This window comes from Larus michahellis, chromosome 1 (assembly GCF_964199755.1).
Source record: "Larus michahellis chromosome 1, bLarMic1.1, whole genome shotgun sequence".
Taxonomy (NCBI): Eukaryota; Metazoa; Chordata; class Aves; order Charadriiformes; family Laridae; genus Larus; species Larus michahellis.
In genome coordinates, this window is record NC_133896.1 from 4,972,881 (window position 1) to 4,989,131 (window position 16,251).

At 44.5% G+C, this 16,251-nt stretch overlaps 1 protein-coding gene across 1 annotated transcript in view; it reads right to left on the bottom strand.

The window, feature by feature from the left end:
• Window positions 1-1,591: 1,591 nt before the first annotated feature.
• The window catches only part of SFMBT2 (Scm like with four mbt domains 2), a 122,870-nt gene continuing 108,210 nt past the window's right edge, over window positions 1,592-16,251 (bottom strand). Inside the window, exons 17-21 of the mRNA XM_074573219.1 lie at window positions 10,649-10,824; window positions 8,912-9,081; window positions 6,863-7,111; window positions 6,579-6,707; window positions 1,592-4,518 (exon numbers count right to left, since the gene is read on the bottom strand). Of these exons, the coding sequence (XP_074429320.1) occupies window positions 4,378-4,518; window positions 6,579-6,707; window positions 6,863-7,111; window positions 8,912-9,081; window positions 10,649-10,824 (865 nt within the window). The 3' untranslated portion in view covers window positions 1,592-4,377. The remainder of the gene's footprint in view (window positions 4,519-6,578; window positions 6,708-6,862; window positions 7,112-8,911; window positions 9,082-10,648; window positions 10,825-16,251) is intronic.

Consider the following 16,251-nt stretch of genomic DNA (forward strand, 5'->3'; position numbering starts at 1 on the left):
GCAAATTAGCTGTTAACCCATAGTGAAATATTAATGGGGTGTCTAACTTACTGAGAAACTCTGTAAATCCTAGCAGACATTCAAATACCTCTGACAGTGTGGGTCAGGCCATCTCAGCTAGGACACGCATCTGCTGGATGCTTCACTAAGGACAGGGTGTGTAACCATTTGCCCTGATTTCAGTCGTTACTGAGGGCACACAGCATTTCTAAGAGGTTTTCTGAACCCTGCAGGACCGAACTATCAAGGGCTATTGCATATGGTTAACACGGTGGAGCTGGAGTCCCTGAAATCCTTCTCAGAGCTGAGAGGCCATCACGCCTCTGAGAGGTAGAAAAGACAGGGTTTGGTCATCCTGGTGTTGAGAAAAAAACCATGAGTGTGGATGGGAGCTGTGTGTTTGAGCTGGAAAGGGAAGAAGAACTCAAACCAAAGAGAGCATTTTTCTACAAGGTGGGAGAGGAGCATCCATGACAGCAGCAGGAAGGCAGGACAACCATGGACGTTCCCATAAATTAATGATTTAATCCGATCTCAGAGACTGGTGCTTTTGGGCTGCAGACTGGGAATTGGCTGATTCTGTCAGGGGACTGGGAAGGGAGCAGGGACCTGCCCATGCATCTGTTCAACCTGATTGAGTGCAAGATCAAAAGAAGCCAGTGCAGATGAAGATGGGCAGGTACCACACACTCTTCAATCCCCCTACTTTTGCTCCAGAAATACCCATCTTTGGTTCTATGCCTGAAGAAAGGCCAGAACAGGTGCCTGCACACCCTTCTTGTGGGAGCAAAGTGGTCTGTGTGAATGTGCTGAAGTTCAACATCCAACAGCCCAAGAGCAACAGCACGGTTGCTTCTCAGCCCTTGCTAATGATCTTGGGTAATCATTAGTTCAGCATTTCACAGCGGTGGCCTTTTGTAGCTGATAACACAATAAACTTCAGACCTGGATGACAAATTCAGAACAGGGAGGGGAGAAAACGTGGCTTCACCAGTGTCATCTGTGTATCTGTGAAGTTGCACCGTCTCTGAATTTAACTCAGAATTGTGGCTGGACCAAAAAACACTTCCAGTGGCTTTTACTTCTACACTGCAAAGTGATGTTTGAGCCCAACAAGATCGGGTTTAGAACATCTCCTTTGAAGTACATTACTCCAAACCTTTGCTAATGTTCCAGAATTGAAATGAAATCCAGGCAAGAGTAAGTAGTTCCCTCTGATCTCTGTTAGCGAAAATCCAAACGTACCGTCCAGTTAAACTATGCACAGTCCATTTTCCACTTGCTTAAGGAATTGTCTAAGAAGTTCAGCTCCAGCTTTTCTGGAGGGCAATCAGTGCAACAGTCAACAGTAGCCCAACCCCCTGTTTCTTCCCAACCTGCAGGCTAAAAGAAATAATAAAGCATTTACCACCCAAGGTAATTTTAGACTAAAGATTTCAGGTTATCATCTTCTCTGAAAGGACAGAGAGTGATAAATGGCATGACACTGAAAAACAATAAATTGAAAGACAAATGGTGAGGAGAGAGAAACCTGAGGAAATAAAAGAGCCGGCGCGAGCTAAAATCAAAAACCTTTTTTTTTGTTTTGTTTAATAGGCGAGTTTTAAATACGATTTAACTTCCCTGAACAATCAGTAAAGACTCCCATGTGCTGGGCTCAATGCTTCACCCATCCCCTGCGTAGCCAACGTCAGAGCTTGTTGCTCTCAGAGTCTGCGGCTGCCTGCTCCCCGACCGTGCCTCCATGAGTAGTTAGCTGCCATAGGAATATCTACAGTTATAAGGTTGATGGAGAAAACAATGACGTTTTTGCAATGTGTCCCAAAAAGCGTTAAATGTCTGTGACAAATTCCAGTGGCCAGAAACTCCAAGAACATCAGAGCAGCAAAGGATGCTCAGAAGGTGGTGGATGTAGTAAGTGAGGGATCAGTGCTGGGATGCTGTTAAGCAAATAGTCATTCTGCGTCCCTTCCTTGAAATGTTCTCAATACACCAGTTCTCCTGAGAGCAGTCTTTTGGGAGCTATCTCCTGCTGACAGACGTCACACCAGCCATTGGAGGGACTGGGCTGAAGCAAGGAGGAACTCCCTGTTTTTCTCAGCTGTGGTCTCATGTTGCTGGGCACAATCCTTTTGTCTTCAGATATAGGACAAGGAGCAACATTTCTGGGGACCCTCAGAGGGATCCAAAGTTGTTATCAAACCAGTTGCATTGACACAGTCCACTGCTACCGCCAGTAGGAAATTCAGTTTAAAACCCAGTTTTTGAATGTCTGCACCACTACAGCACCCCATTCCTGGATTTCTGAGGAAAAAGAAGAAAACCATTTGATGGCACCACTTTTCCCTTCAGTTGATTAAAACTCGAACAACAAGATCTTCAGTACAAGACAACAGCTGAGAACAGATCCAGTCCTGCTGATCTCCCACACAGGAAAATTTCTGACAGTCCCAGGAGTTGGCAGGATCTGGCCCAGCCTGCAGCGGTTGCTCCCATCACAACCCTCAGTGGCAAATCAGGAAACTCACTGCAAGAGAGACTAGAAAGTCCCCAGTGACACATGGCAAACAGAGTCAATACTTCCTCCCTAACACATGCTCTAGGGCAGGTTCAGATATAGTCCAGAATATTTATTTCTGAGGCTTTCCTTCTTTCATCCAAAGAATTTAACGAGGAAACTGATGAGGGAGAAAGCAGCAGCTAGAGCCTGGTGTTGGTCAGTAGGTTTTTCTGAGCACACTGTGGTCAGTGGGATTATCTGATCCAAGTTTGCTGTCACCATATGGTAAGTTCCTGAGGTGGGGGTTATCTGGCCATAAGCGTTGCCTTCAGATTTAGGGCTAGAAATGACATTTCTTTTTCAAGACGTCGTCACTGAGTGGGCTTTGGCATCACAGTGTTGTAACAGAGCTGTGTACAGTTTCCAAGCTGGGTTCCCTGAGGCCAGGAACCAGGGGCCTGTTTATGGTTTGAGAACAAAAGCCTGCCGAAGTCAGCTGTTTCCTATGAAATCAGGTTAAAACTCAGCACGAACCCCCCAGTCTACTTTTTGAGGGAGGGATTCACTTGCACCTTAAAGTCAGAGCGAAATTCAGACTTGGTCCCAGTCTGGTTCTTGCTCTTGGGGGAATTTTACATCACTGTGATGCCACCAACCTCTGCAAAGTTACAGCAAATTCAGGCTCAACACGTGGGACTAATGGAGTCATATATCCCTGCTAAGTAAAGGGGAAATACTTCTATAAATACAACTGAGGCAAACCCAAGGTGTCTGACCCATTTCTTCACCCTCCCCGATGCTCACTCTGCTTGGCACGAAGCAAGCCCCCAGTTTCACTGGTAAGGGTGGCACTGGGACAATCTGTGGCCTTTATATAGACTGCGTTGGGCCAGGTCTGGTCTAAAGCACCCTGGCATACACAGCCTGAAAACACTGATGCTTTTTATTCCCACCTAGCAACCAGATTCATGAAGGTGCAAATGAAACCAGCATTCACTCAACAGTGATTCACTCATCATTAAATCTGAATAACCCTATTTTTTTTTTTTTCCCACCCCATGGGGCTCAAAGCCAGGCCTTTAAAGTGACTTGGATTTAAGAGGATGGGCTTGACCATGAAAGCTTTCATGCATGTTCCTTTACAAGAACACAGCACTGTACAGACCCCATCACAGAGACGTTCAGCTTATTGTGCACAGCCAGCATGGCTCAGGACGCGTTACTGCGCACTCGGTCTTCTTGCAGCCCTGTCAGTTTGCTGTAGCTTTGTCTGATACCGTGGGTTGAGTCCTCTTTTACAAATCACTCAGGAATAACAAACTGTATATGACTGGTATAACACTTTTTCCTTTTGTAAGACTGGAGAGGTGGGAGAAAAAAAGCCCATCGATCACCAAGATCAAATTTGCAGTAAACCCCAAGTGATGCTGCAAAGGATCACTTAACATTTCAATATGAAAGAAGCGTGGCAGAGATGGCTAAAAGAAGTGTTCATGTCCAGAAACTGACCTAGACAAACCATCACCATCCAGAAATGTCCGACCCTTCTCCTTGGGAACGTGTCTGCCATCGATAGTTTTGTTTTAATGAACAACAAACCATCTGATCTGTGCTGGCCTTGCACCACTGCGTAACGAGTTGGTGAGGCTCGCAAGGAGAGACGCCAGCAGTCTTTCACTGTGCTTTACAAGTACAGAAAATGAGTTCAATTTGTTGCTAGTTTTTTGTTGTGGGTTTCTTTTTTTCTTCCAGTGCTTCCAATTCCACGTGTTCTTGGAAAAGAAAAGGGAGAGGGGAGAAAAAAAACCTTGAACGAGTTGAAATGTTAAAAAAGAGAGGGAACAAGAAGGAGAACAGAAAGAAATGGAGAAGTGCAGTCAGTTGGCGTATTGTGCATAGAAAGCAACTTTTACTCGCTCAATCTGGTGACACAGTTTGATGGCGGGACCAAGCTTCAGCTCCATGCATTCTTGCACTGTTGGCAGCGTCAGCAACAGAAGGGCTTGGCCATCGATGTCCTGGTGAAGAAAAAAGACAGGGAAATGTTTTTGTTTGTGGATTCTGGAGGGCAGAAAGAACAACTAGTTCTGGAGAAGCAAGAAGAGCAATTTGCCCCAGAAATTAAAGGTGGTTTTGTCCTCTGCTGTTTCTCCCACTTTGACGCTGCCCATCTCCTTACTCTGGGATACCTGATGCTTTTTAGAAATTTGTCTAGTGTGTCTTCATAGGCTCTCACCTTGCTCTCAGTTTGGGAAAAGCCTCCCAGCTGCTGAAATGCTGGGTAACCTACAGAAACTCTGCAGGACCCATGGAGATCTGAGCAGTCACATTTTTATGAGTGAGGAACTGAGGCAATGGGGAAGCTGCAGAGAGCACACGAGAAGACTGAGGACGCGTGGAACGGAGAAACTAACGCTGGTCTCACTGCCAAGGGGTGCCCTTTCCCCACCCCTTTTGGCCCGTGATTTGCTCAGCACAGGTTTATGTCTGCCTCGTTCCATGCTGTGTCCCCTGGTCCACCCAGGACTTGCCTTGCTCCAAATCAGCTAATGAACAACCAAGACAGAGGTGCACGGACCACCTGGAGCCCTCACAATCTCTACTGTCCCAGAATCACAGAATGGTGTAGGCTGGAAGGGACCTCTGGAGGTCACACCCCTCCCTCAGGCATATTTATGCACCGAACTCCATGAACTAGCATCCCAGACAAAAGCCATTTTACTGGGGATTTCTTCTGGCTTTATGATCCTCCTCTTAATTAAGAGCTCAAGTCCTCTTTATTCTTTAATGGACTGAGAAGCAGACGAGCAGGCTACAAAACTGCTTTTTTCCCCTCAGGGAGGATCAGAGTCTGGGTGTAGAAAAAGCACTGTAACTCACAGGCAACATAAACTCCCCAGGACGGCCCTGATTAGGTAGCATTAAACACAAGGAGCACCTTAAGCACTGCTTTGATCAGGACTGTCCATGGCTCAGGCTCTTCCTCCACTGAAGCTTGATGGCATGGCCCATCGCACCAGAGCTTCCTTGCAAATCACAAGGAAAAAGCTCCAGTCATCTGTGTTCGATTAAAGTCCCCATAAAACTCTTTGGCAAAGGAGAGACGGGGTTGGCTTTCAAGCCCTGGCGTTATTCCAGGCTGATTAACAAACGGTCGGAGCATGCTGCGACACAGTGACTACAGCATCTTGCTGTGGAGCGTTTCAGCCTTGCTCTAGACTCACGCTTCAACCTCTCCCAGCCAAAGCAGCTGTATTTGGATACAGAGTTATTCATGGTGAAGAATCAGAGGCAGTCCGATGTGCAGCTGGCCATATCACTGACTGCCATCGGCTACGGCTGAATTAACCACGCTTGCTTCTTTCTAACTATGATTTCTTAGCGCTAATTTCACCAGTGGCTGTTGCTCATTAGCCGAGGAATGGCTGTTTCTATATAAATTTTACCCACCCACACTGACTTGAGATGAAGAGCATTGGCTGCTGCTCCTGCAAACCTATCTGCTTAATTGAGAGATGCTTGGCACCTCCTAAAATCAGGTCATCCAAAGGCCTGACTGCCAGATCTTCACAGGAATGAAGATGGGAAGTAAGTGCCTACATACTTGGAGCATCTAGGTGTTGGTGCCGAAATTCAGCCAGCCAGTTTTGGGTTCAAGTAGCAGTTTTCTGCTTCCCAGGGTGATATTTTAAAACAGGGTAGAACCTGTCTGGCCAGGAGAGACAGCTTGCTAGGTACCAAATAACCACTGTCTGTTGGTACACTGTGTGACACCAGGATGGTGCTGTAGACCTTGGTATGAACAAGAAAGATCTAAACCTCCTGCTTTTCACAAGCGCTCTGGCTGGGGTGTTTCCAGTTTCTGAGGATCTGGCAAGATTCTGATTCAAGTTTTCAGGGATTTCCATGGTTTGCCAAAATTTGTGCTATAGCTTGGCCTGAGGGGATCTAAGGTCTGATCATATTCTTTTTGTCAAAGCCCCAGGCCCAGTTAGCAAGGTGGCATGTACTGCCCTTTTTTGTGTGATGTGAATAAGCACCACAGACACAAAGAGAAGAGTTACGTGAAGACATCTACCTGCTCCTGAAATATTTTGGCAAGCGGTGCACAGTCGGTCAGTTTAATAAACCTCACAACATCAGTCACAGTCCACTCCAATGGATTACTGTCCAGGACGAGCTTCTCTTCCTCTTCTTGCTTAATTTCCTACAAAAAACCCAAAAGCTCTCATAAAGAAAACTACCTTGTGTGGAGAATCAGGGCAGGAATGCCCTCCTCAGATGAGGAAGGCTTGGCACTGAAGGTTAATTTAGGAAGAATGTTGCTGTTAATTGGGAGTAAAAGCCTATGGGCATACTCACTTCCTTGACTTGTGTGCATTTCTCCGCCTCACTGTAGGAGTGGGGCTGTGGTCTCCGGCTCCGTCGGGCTCTCTCAGTGGGAGGAGGTCTGTCTGACTCAGTGCTGCTCCTCAAGGTGACCGCTCGCCGGGGCCTGGTGGAGGGGACCTCAGCAGAAGAGGTATCCGTCTGGTCATCCCGGAGCTCCGAGCTGGTTTCCTCGCTTCCCGTCTCATCCTCCATCGCGTCCGGCTCATCATCTTCACTCTCCTGCAGAAGGACCATCAGAGAAACAGCATCCGAGCTCGGAGATTAATACAGCAGCAAATTGAAAGGCACTGGGTCAAACTGCATGCCCATGCCCATGCCAGTCCAGGGTAACATTTATTTTAACCAAATTATCCCATTTTCATTACAGTGCTAACTGGATTAGCCCTCAATTTAGATTTGTTACAAAATGTAGAAGGAGGGAAAAAATACATGATGGACAATTCCTTTTTCTGTATCCAACAAAAGGTCAACAGCAATAACTCATCTGGCATGAAATGTTCCTCTGCAGGGCTGGCAACTCAAAGCTTGTGGCACTGCAGATGTGCACCAGAAGGGGAAACGGAAAACACTAAAAGGATGAAAAGAAACTCAGGTTGTTTGAGATGAAATAAAACCACAACTAGGCTTGAATTTAAACCTTCAGCTTGCTTCAAATTGTCATGGGTGTCACTGGTATTGAAAGAATGGAAATTCTGTTGCCTTTTAAAAACATCTAGATGTACAAGTGTATACTTGTGCTTGATTTTTTAGCTGGCATTTCTGTAAAACCCAAGACAGATGATTTCACCCAGATTGCCCTGTTTTCAGCCCAACACCTAACTGCTGAAGATGAAGCACAAATTTCCATTTAAAGGATATTGTACCAGATTCTTGTTATTTCTGTCACACAGAGCTTGCAAGCACACACCAACTGATGGAAACTGTATGTTTTTGAACTTTATATATACATAAGCGGCCCAAATGGCTTCGACAGCTTTGCTCTGATCAAAGAGTGAGTGTGCATCCAAGCCATACGCTCAGTGAAAGAGCAATTTTAGATGAAGTTAGTTATGTTGGTTGAAAGGTTGAAAAAATTGGCTAATGGTTGATTTAGGCTTAAGATGAGTTTATTTCAGTTTAAATTCCTTTGAAGCAGGTATAATCTAAGGAAATGAAGCAGAACTATACCTAAATGAGGCCCAAGTCATGAAGACGCAAGCAATCAACTGCAAGCTGACTAAAATATCCCCCTCCGGCTGAAGTAGAGGGAATTTAAGTAAATCAGTTTTATTTCACGTTGCACAAAGCAGCAATCACTGGCACTCAGCGGAAGAAGAGTAATCACACATGAACTTTGTCATTACTATCATGGGAAAACCACCTGGGAATGGTCCACACAGAACTGAGTCTGGTCCAGGTTGCATTTGGTCACAAATAATTGCTGAAGCTGGGATCCCATCCCATCACCCAGCATACTGAAAGACTGAGGCCTCAAATACCATATATTTCAGACACAAACCATTTTCTTGCTTTCCAAAGCTTCTCGAACATCTATTGCTTGATGTTGTGAACCAAAAAAATATTATGAATGATTAAGGAAAACATAAAAGCCCTTGAAACCATAATTGCCCGAGAGGTATTTTTATTTATTATAATATTTAGAGATCTTAGACATGGATCACAGACCTCCTTCACTCTGCCAGATGCTCCACAAAGCATCTAACAGGCTCATCTGCCTGCCTACAGGCTTATAAGGAAGAAAAGAAAACAAATATATAATATTAGACAGCACATTAGCTAGTGAGCGTTACAAAGGTGGAAGCAGTAACTCTATTTGCTAACTCTAGAATGGACAAGGGTAAAAATCCCCAAAGCGTCCCAATAAAACCAGTCTGATCTTAGACAGAGTAGCAAGGAGGGATTTGAAATGGAAATGGCAGTGCTGACATTTGCCGGCAAGTCCCTCAAAAGGAAGATGCAGACGGAGGGACAGAAAAGCACCAGGGGGCTTTTGCTGATTTATCCCAGAGCAACATGTACCTCTGCAGAGCCTGCAGCATTCAAATCGACAGCCGATGACCTCCTTTTCTTCTGCACAAAGATGGATTTCCGCCTTTTTCTGCGTCTGGCTGGCTTGACATGACTTTTCATGTTGTTATTTTCCCCAATTGGCGGCTTAATGATTTTTTTCCTCTTCCCATAATAATAGGCTGGAGAAATGAAGCAAAATACCCATTAAAAACTTCAACCACCAAGAGAAGGAAACTTTGGCTTGTTTCTTGCTACTGATTCAGTACTGCACTCTAGGTGCACTTTTATGAGGAACTTTAAAATACATTGACTTGGAAAAAATGCCTAGTGTAAATATAAGATGTCATCTTGGACTAGTGCAGAGTGTTACAGCTCCTATGTATACACATTTATTGGTGATGAGAGAGGAGTTCAGAATTTAACCCTACAATATGTACGTAGGAAAAGCTTCCAGTAAGCTTCCATGCAGTGATTTGGAGGGAGAGGGGCTAGCATGTTTCTGATTTGATCCAACGCCCTTCTGCACAGGTTAACTATCTTAGATACACTTTCAGTTGAGAAGGTTTTCAGCAGAGAGCGGCGAGGGCCAGCAACCCTGAATTATGTATGTTTGTTCTATGCGCAAATGAACGGGTTTTTATTACCTTCGACTATTTCATGGCCCAAGCTGAAATTAAGGATGTGAAAGTCCTCTGACCTTACATTAGGGGCTTGTGTTAGGTGCCTTTTGATGTGCTCTACCGCATCCTCTGGGGTTGACAGATACTCTGCCCTTCACCGGGTAGGGTATCCCGGGGCAACGTAAATGGCACTTGGCGTCCATGTCAAAGCTCATAACTGAACTGAGCCTTTCATCGAACCAATGGAGCTTTGAGGAACAATTCATCCAGCCACATACAACCATCAACTCTGAGATGAGACAATCTCACTTGGAGCTCCCCTAGCTGTACTCCTCCAGCTCTCCATTTGCTACCAGTGGGAGCCAGGAGTCTAGCTCAGGTGTAGACTTCTACAGAAGCCCATATTCAGTGATCTGAGTATCTCCCTGAACCCATTTCTCCTACTCTGGTGCCAAAGAGAAGCTAATTGGTTTAAATCAATCGTATTGGTTTCTTGCAACCTTTGTGGAAGAAGGATAGCACTCACTTCCACTTTCCTGACCTGTTTAAGAGGCATTATCAGTAACATTGACAACAAAAAGTGTTGAACACAGGTCTAACTTCAGTCTTCCTGAATAGGTAGGAACATGTTTAAATATTAAACACCCTGAGTAGAGAGAGTCAATGCTCTGAAACTCCTTCCAGCACCTCAGCATCATGACACTGGCCTGTGCTGGTGCATATGCCAGAAACTCTTCACTAAGGACACCGCTCATCTCACCTAACAAAGCTGTCTCAGATGTAGCAGTTTAAATCTCAGCTGGCTGCTGCAGGTTCCTTTTATGTGCTCCTTATGTTAACTTTACATATGAAGAGAAGTCAAGACTTCCAAAATGTAATTACTTCCAAACAGATATATTAGGATGGAGGGAGACGGACATTTTTCTGGAGATATCTTTTTCTCTGTACAGAACACTGAGGGAGCCAATGATGGCCTGGTGAGGATTAAATAACTACCCTTAGATGAGATGAATCCTACTCAATATTAATGTATTACACAACTCCTGTTCTCCATCACAGCTCATGCGCAGTCTCCCACTGTTCTGATTCCCAGCTAGCAACAAGAAGCATTTTGGCCAATACTCACTGTACTTGGTTTTAGTATGAATGGAGCAGTTTTCTGGGCAGACTTCGGCCACCAGAACAGGACTGAACAAGTTGGGGCAGCACTCCAACTTTGCACAGACTCTTCTGCAGAAATCCGCTACCTGATCCGACGTCCGCACAATCTTAACAGTCGCCCTGTATGTCTTCCCTCTGTACCTAGAAAAGAGTACGACAAGACCCCAATGTCACCAATCAAGTGATGTCCTTCATTGCTACAGACCAAACTCTGTTAGGGCAATACCTTCCCTAATGACTTTTTGGAGAGTGTCTCTCCTGGGAAGGCAGGCAGAAGAGGTCTACTTGTTTTAGTGGCTCCATTTCAGATGGACTTGAGGAAGGAAAGATAAGGTGAAATGATCCTGGAATCAGGTGTGGACATGATTTGGGGAGGAATGCATGTGTAGACTGGATATAACTGTAGATAAGGCAAGAGACAGAACAAAATCACAGTAGGCTTGGCGAGGATATTACACATGCCCGTACTACGAACTGACCCAAAGTTTTGAGGAGAAGTTTGTAGTCTCTCCTCATAAACTGATCTGTGATGAGAAGCTTATATGCCTTGCAGAGCTTTCCGGTCACCACCCTGTATGCAGGCTGCACCGCAGACTCTCTCTATAAGCCCCCAGTACACCCGTGGTCTTCTTTGCCTTCTTTCTTGAGGCAGCTCTCACATCATGTTCCAACTCACAAGAAGCCCACAGTTTCGTTCTGCCATTTGCGATTGTATCTGGGTGAAACTGGATTGTCTGCCATGCAGGGACCAGATGACTTCACCGCTATGAGAGGTGGGCAGTGCAAGACCTGAGGAACTAACCAGGAATCGCTTGAGTCGGTTAACAGGGCTGCGAGAACAGGCCCTAAAAACAGTAATTCCTACCAGGAATGCTTCGAGCAGATGTAATGAAAGGTTTGTCTTAAATTTGTTATCCATGTGCTACTAAAACACTTATTTCAGTGTTTTAGATGAAGTGTTTCTGAGCGATAAAAGGCTAAGAAAGATACAGTTACATCCCTGCCGTAATACATTGTAGATGTGAACTCTGAAAAACCAATTATCCCCGTAATTTATTAAACAGCAGCACCAAGCTATTGTAAACAGTGAGATAAGGTTTTTAAAACATCTCTTGCACATCCTGAGCAATGCAACACGAGACAATCATGCGAGCACCTGGTGTTAAGGCATTATAAATGTGCTTAGAGGAGAGAAAAGTCACACACACAAAAGAAAAAGAGGGAGAGACAGTGAAAGAAAGATTACTGGATGGGAGGCAATGAAAGACAAAGATACAGTCATCAGGAAAAATGAGACAAATCATTCGCGAGTGTATTAAGACCCACAGTTCCCTTGCAGGGAATCAGCTGCTGATAGTCAGACGCGGAAGAGGAGGAGAAGGTGAAACAAAGGAGACGTGGCCAGAGAGTTAAAATACACAGCATGTGCCCAGACCCAATTCCCTTGCCCCGAAGGTTTTACTGAGTTGCGCAAAACAACTGAGAAACCACCTTTTGCGGTTCTCCCTCCCAAAAGCTCTTTCTGAAAACACTGGGGTATGGGAAAAGGGTTTGAAACTGTGGTACAGGAAGCATTACAGAAGGGTACCCAAATGAAACTTGGGTCTGAGAACAGCCCAGTCCAACCATCCTCAGGTCACAAAAGACTTGATCCAAAATATCACCTCAAAACAAAACTTGTCCAGAGCCTAACTGAGCAAGACACCATGCTCTGATACCCCACTCAGTGCCCGACCAAGGACACCAGGTCATGGTGACAATCCTGGATTCATGCACCCGAATGAATGAATGACTGACTTAATTAGCCACTCTTCATGCACCCCGACAGACCCAGACAGATGATGTAAAATGAAAAAAGTGTTCCCTCCAGATACAGAGCACTGTTATCCCAGCTTCCCTATGGAACAGTTGCACAGGCAGGCTGGCTAAAGAGGGTTTGGCAATAGAATCATAGAATGGTTCGGGTTGAAAGGGACCTTAAAGATCATCTAGTTCCAAATCCCTGCCATGGGCAGGGACACCTCCCACAATACCTAATATCAAATGAACAAATTCCACAGGCATCTAAATATATCTGCTTATAAATGGTTTATATTTCTTTTCAGTGTTGTTTGAAAAGACTGCTGCCCTTATGCGTTCTCCAGGAGCCATTAAGTTTAATGATGGCCTAGAATATTAGGCTGATAAGTCTGACTCCAGTGACAGGCTGCAGAATGTCATTGCATTACCTTCACCTGAACCCCAACAACTTTGGTTGGACTAAAGCATCACTTCCAGAAAAAGCATCAGCCTCCCCTCGAGGGTCTCCACACTGGAAGAATCCTGGCAGCAGAAGCACCTCATGAGTCTATGTCTCATTTTATGTCTGAATGTGTCTGGATTTAACTCGCATTTATTTGTCCTTGTTCTGACTTTCACCGCTAGGATGAAAAGACTGTATCTGGTTTTGTTTCCCTGCAAAAGCACTGTAATCAAATTGCCTCTTGATCTTCTTTCTTACAAGCTAAGAAAGCTGCCTGATGGGTATTATTCAAGGATGGCTGACTTCTTCTAACTGTGTGCTTCCTATTGTGTTTGGCTGCCCAGAAAGGACCCATTGTACTAATGTGCCTGGTGAAAGAAAAAGATGAAACCAGGAAAATGAACAACTGACTGATTTCACAGTCTGGTTTGAATGCAATACACATTGCATTTGTGTTAATTACACAAGTAATTAACAGAACGGATGGCAAAATGGAGATCAACATAACTGCAGCAATCAGTCTCAATAACCCAAGGTGTTAGTACTGGCCGCGGTAATATTTTTTACATGATTTCTGCTTTGGCAGCACCTCTTTCAACTATAAACCAGGTTCTCCTAATATTTTCCATATTCCTCACACACTAAAGATTTTTAACACAAACACCACCAAATGTAACCTGAGCTGTTCTAGGACAGCCATGTGGAAAGAGCTCCTTTATATATATATATATAAAATCAGAAAATGCCTTTCTATTAGCATCACTCAAAAAATTAACAAGTACTGATATTCCTATTGGTGTTTTTATACTAGGAATTCTATCTTCCCGACCATTTTTAAGCAGTAAGTAAGTAACCTGCATGCACAGCACGGCAGCCCTGGAGACTTGAAAAACACCCATGTCAAGCATAACGTTTTCAGTTTTCTTAGAAATCACCATTATTTTAAAGAAGATTTTTCAGCTAAAGACAAAGAAAAATTCCTTTCCTCTCCACCCTTCACTGCCCTCAGATCCCAAAAACTGGAGAAACTCTCATGGCTGAAACTATTTCCATGAAAAACACACTCAGGATCTTTGCTGATCCATGAGCAACAATATTAAGCCAAGAGCACTTTGCTGGAAATATCATTCTTTTGTTGAAGCTTCCTTTGGTGATAAAATAGATCACAGCTTCACGAGAACAAAATGTCTTCTATGAGCTCCAGCCACGGACCGTTGTGTGATGACGTGAAAAGCCACATGCCGAAGACACTTCAAACAGCAAAAGCATTAAGATTACCCTCATTTTCAAAGGTCTCGTCCACAGTTCTGACACCCATTGAGACTATTTTGAAGAATTCAGTGGCTAAAAGCCTAAATTTCCTTTCAAAAACTCCCTATCTGTTCTTTTGCAAAAAAAAAAATATTCCAATTTGCCTTACTAGCTTAAAGTCTGCCAAACACAAGAAATCTCCCGGAAACACTAGCTACCCACAGCACACAACCAAAGTCTCTCCGCATTGGATCTACCAGAAGCAATTTAGCAGTTCAGCAGCAGAAATTGTCTAACATTCACTTCATTATGTTTGAATCAGACCCTACCTGTATGGGCGACTGCAACCGCCAATGACAGAAAACCCTGAAGTTTTCATCAAAACCCTGATACCCTCGAAGCTACTCAGTGTATCTTGAATACCAAGGATTTTGCAAATAAACTAAGTCTAGCTAAAATCAGTAAAAATATTTTAGTTACCTTCCTCTAAAGCTATTTAATAATCCAGTGATATTTTGTACTCTTGAAGACAGGATTCAGAAAGGGCCCTGGAATTGTTCTACCTCTGAGTTTGGTTAATTCTTCTCCTGGTTATGGAAAAAAAGGAGTTTAAGTCATTCCACTGCCTCCAATATTTGGCACAGAAGGCCACCTGATCACACCAGTTCACCCTGGTAGCACCTCAAGAAGTATGTGGCAGAGCTGATCTGGAAGACAAACCAGATCATATGAGCTGTAGCTTTGCAGTTTGAGGAGCACTGTTAATAACTGGCTGCCACTTGGTCTTTATACCAGTGACCATGATCCTTTCGGTTCAGTTGTTCAGCCAACTTTCCACTCATCACGCACACATCCACTCCACATCTCCACCGCTTGGCTATAAGGATGCTATGGGAGACTGCACTGAAAGCCTTGCTAAAATTTATGTAAATAACTTCCCCTGCTTTCCCTCAACCACCAATCCAGTTCCTCATCACATCAGGCACAACTCGTCCTTCATAAATCCATGCTGGTTCTTCCCAGTCACCTATTTGTCCTGCATGTTCTCGGAAATGGTTTCCGAGAAGATATGCCTAATCACCTTCCCAGGAACGATAGGCTGACGGCCTGTAGTTACTTAGATTCTCCTTCTTGCCATTCTTGAGGAAGGGTGTGATGTTTGTCTTTTTCCAGACATCAGGAAACTTCCCTGATCATCATCAGCTTTCAAACATGACAGAGTGGCCTTGCAATGACATTGACCGGTTCCCTCAAGCTGAGCTGGCTGCATCCCATCTGGTTCCATGCCCTTGTGGACATCCAGTTTGCTTATAGCGTCTCTAGCTTCTTTTCCATCTACTGTGGGTGATACTTCCCTCCCTCAAACGGTAACAGGGACGTGGGAGGCCTGAGAGCAACCCTTGCTAGCAAAGGCTGAGGCAAAGAAGACTTCGAACACCTCAGCATCATCTACCACAAGTGAAAGGCAGTCTTCTAAACCATCCCAGTGAACGGACTTTCTTTGAAATGCAGCCTCATAAACAAGCCATGGTGTCTGTGATGGGGGGGGTTAACATTCCTAGAGTTCAGCTACTGGATTTGGGCAGCTCTCAAAATTGCATTTAATGAAGGAGTCCAGGAATACTCACCTTTCTTATTTTGATTAACTGGGCTTCATACAAGACCCAGGAGATAACTCTCTGCACATGCAGGTACTGTTTATGTCCAAAGTCCTGCAAAAACGGGTAAGTCCAAACAGCTTCTCTTACAGCCCTTAGAAATTAAAGCCCTTAAAAAAGCATAAAGTCCCTCAAGCATTTTATGTAAAATTGGGAAGGCAAATCTAGATGGAGGCACTGAATTTAAAGTATCTCTAAGAGTGGATGCCCACAGCCTTGGCTGGCCCTCACGGGCGTTCAGAAGATCGGGCCTGACGTTTCTAAGTCATGATCACCAATAAACCGGGTTTGACTGTTTTCACAGGGAGCCAGAAGCGCTGATGGGAAGCGACTACCATCACACATTGCAGACACATCTCTCCAGACAATCTAAATTGTTTACCTTCTTTGCGAGGCTACTGTAATTGATTCTGAGCT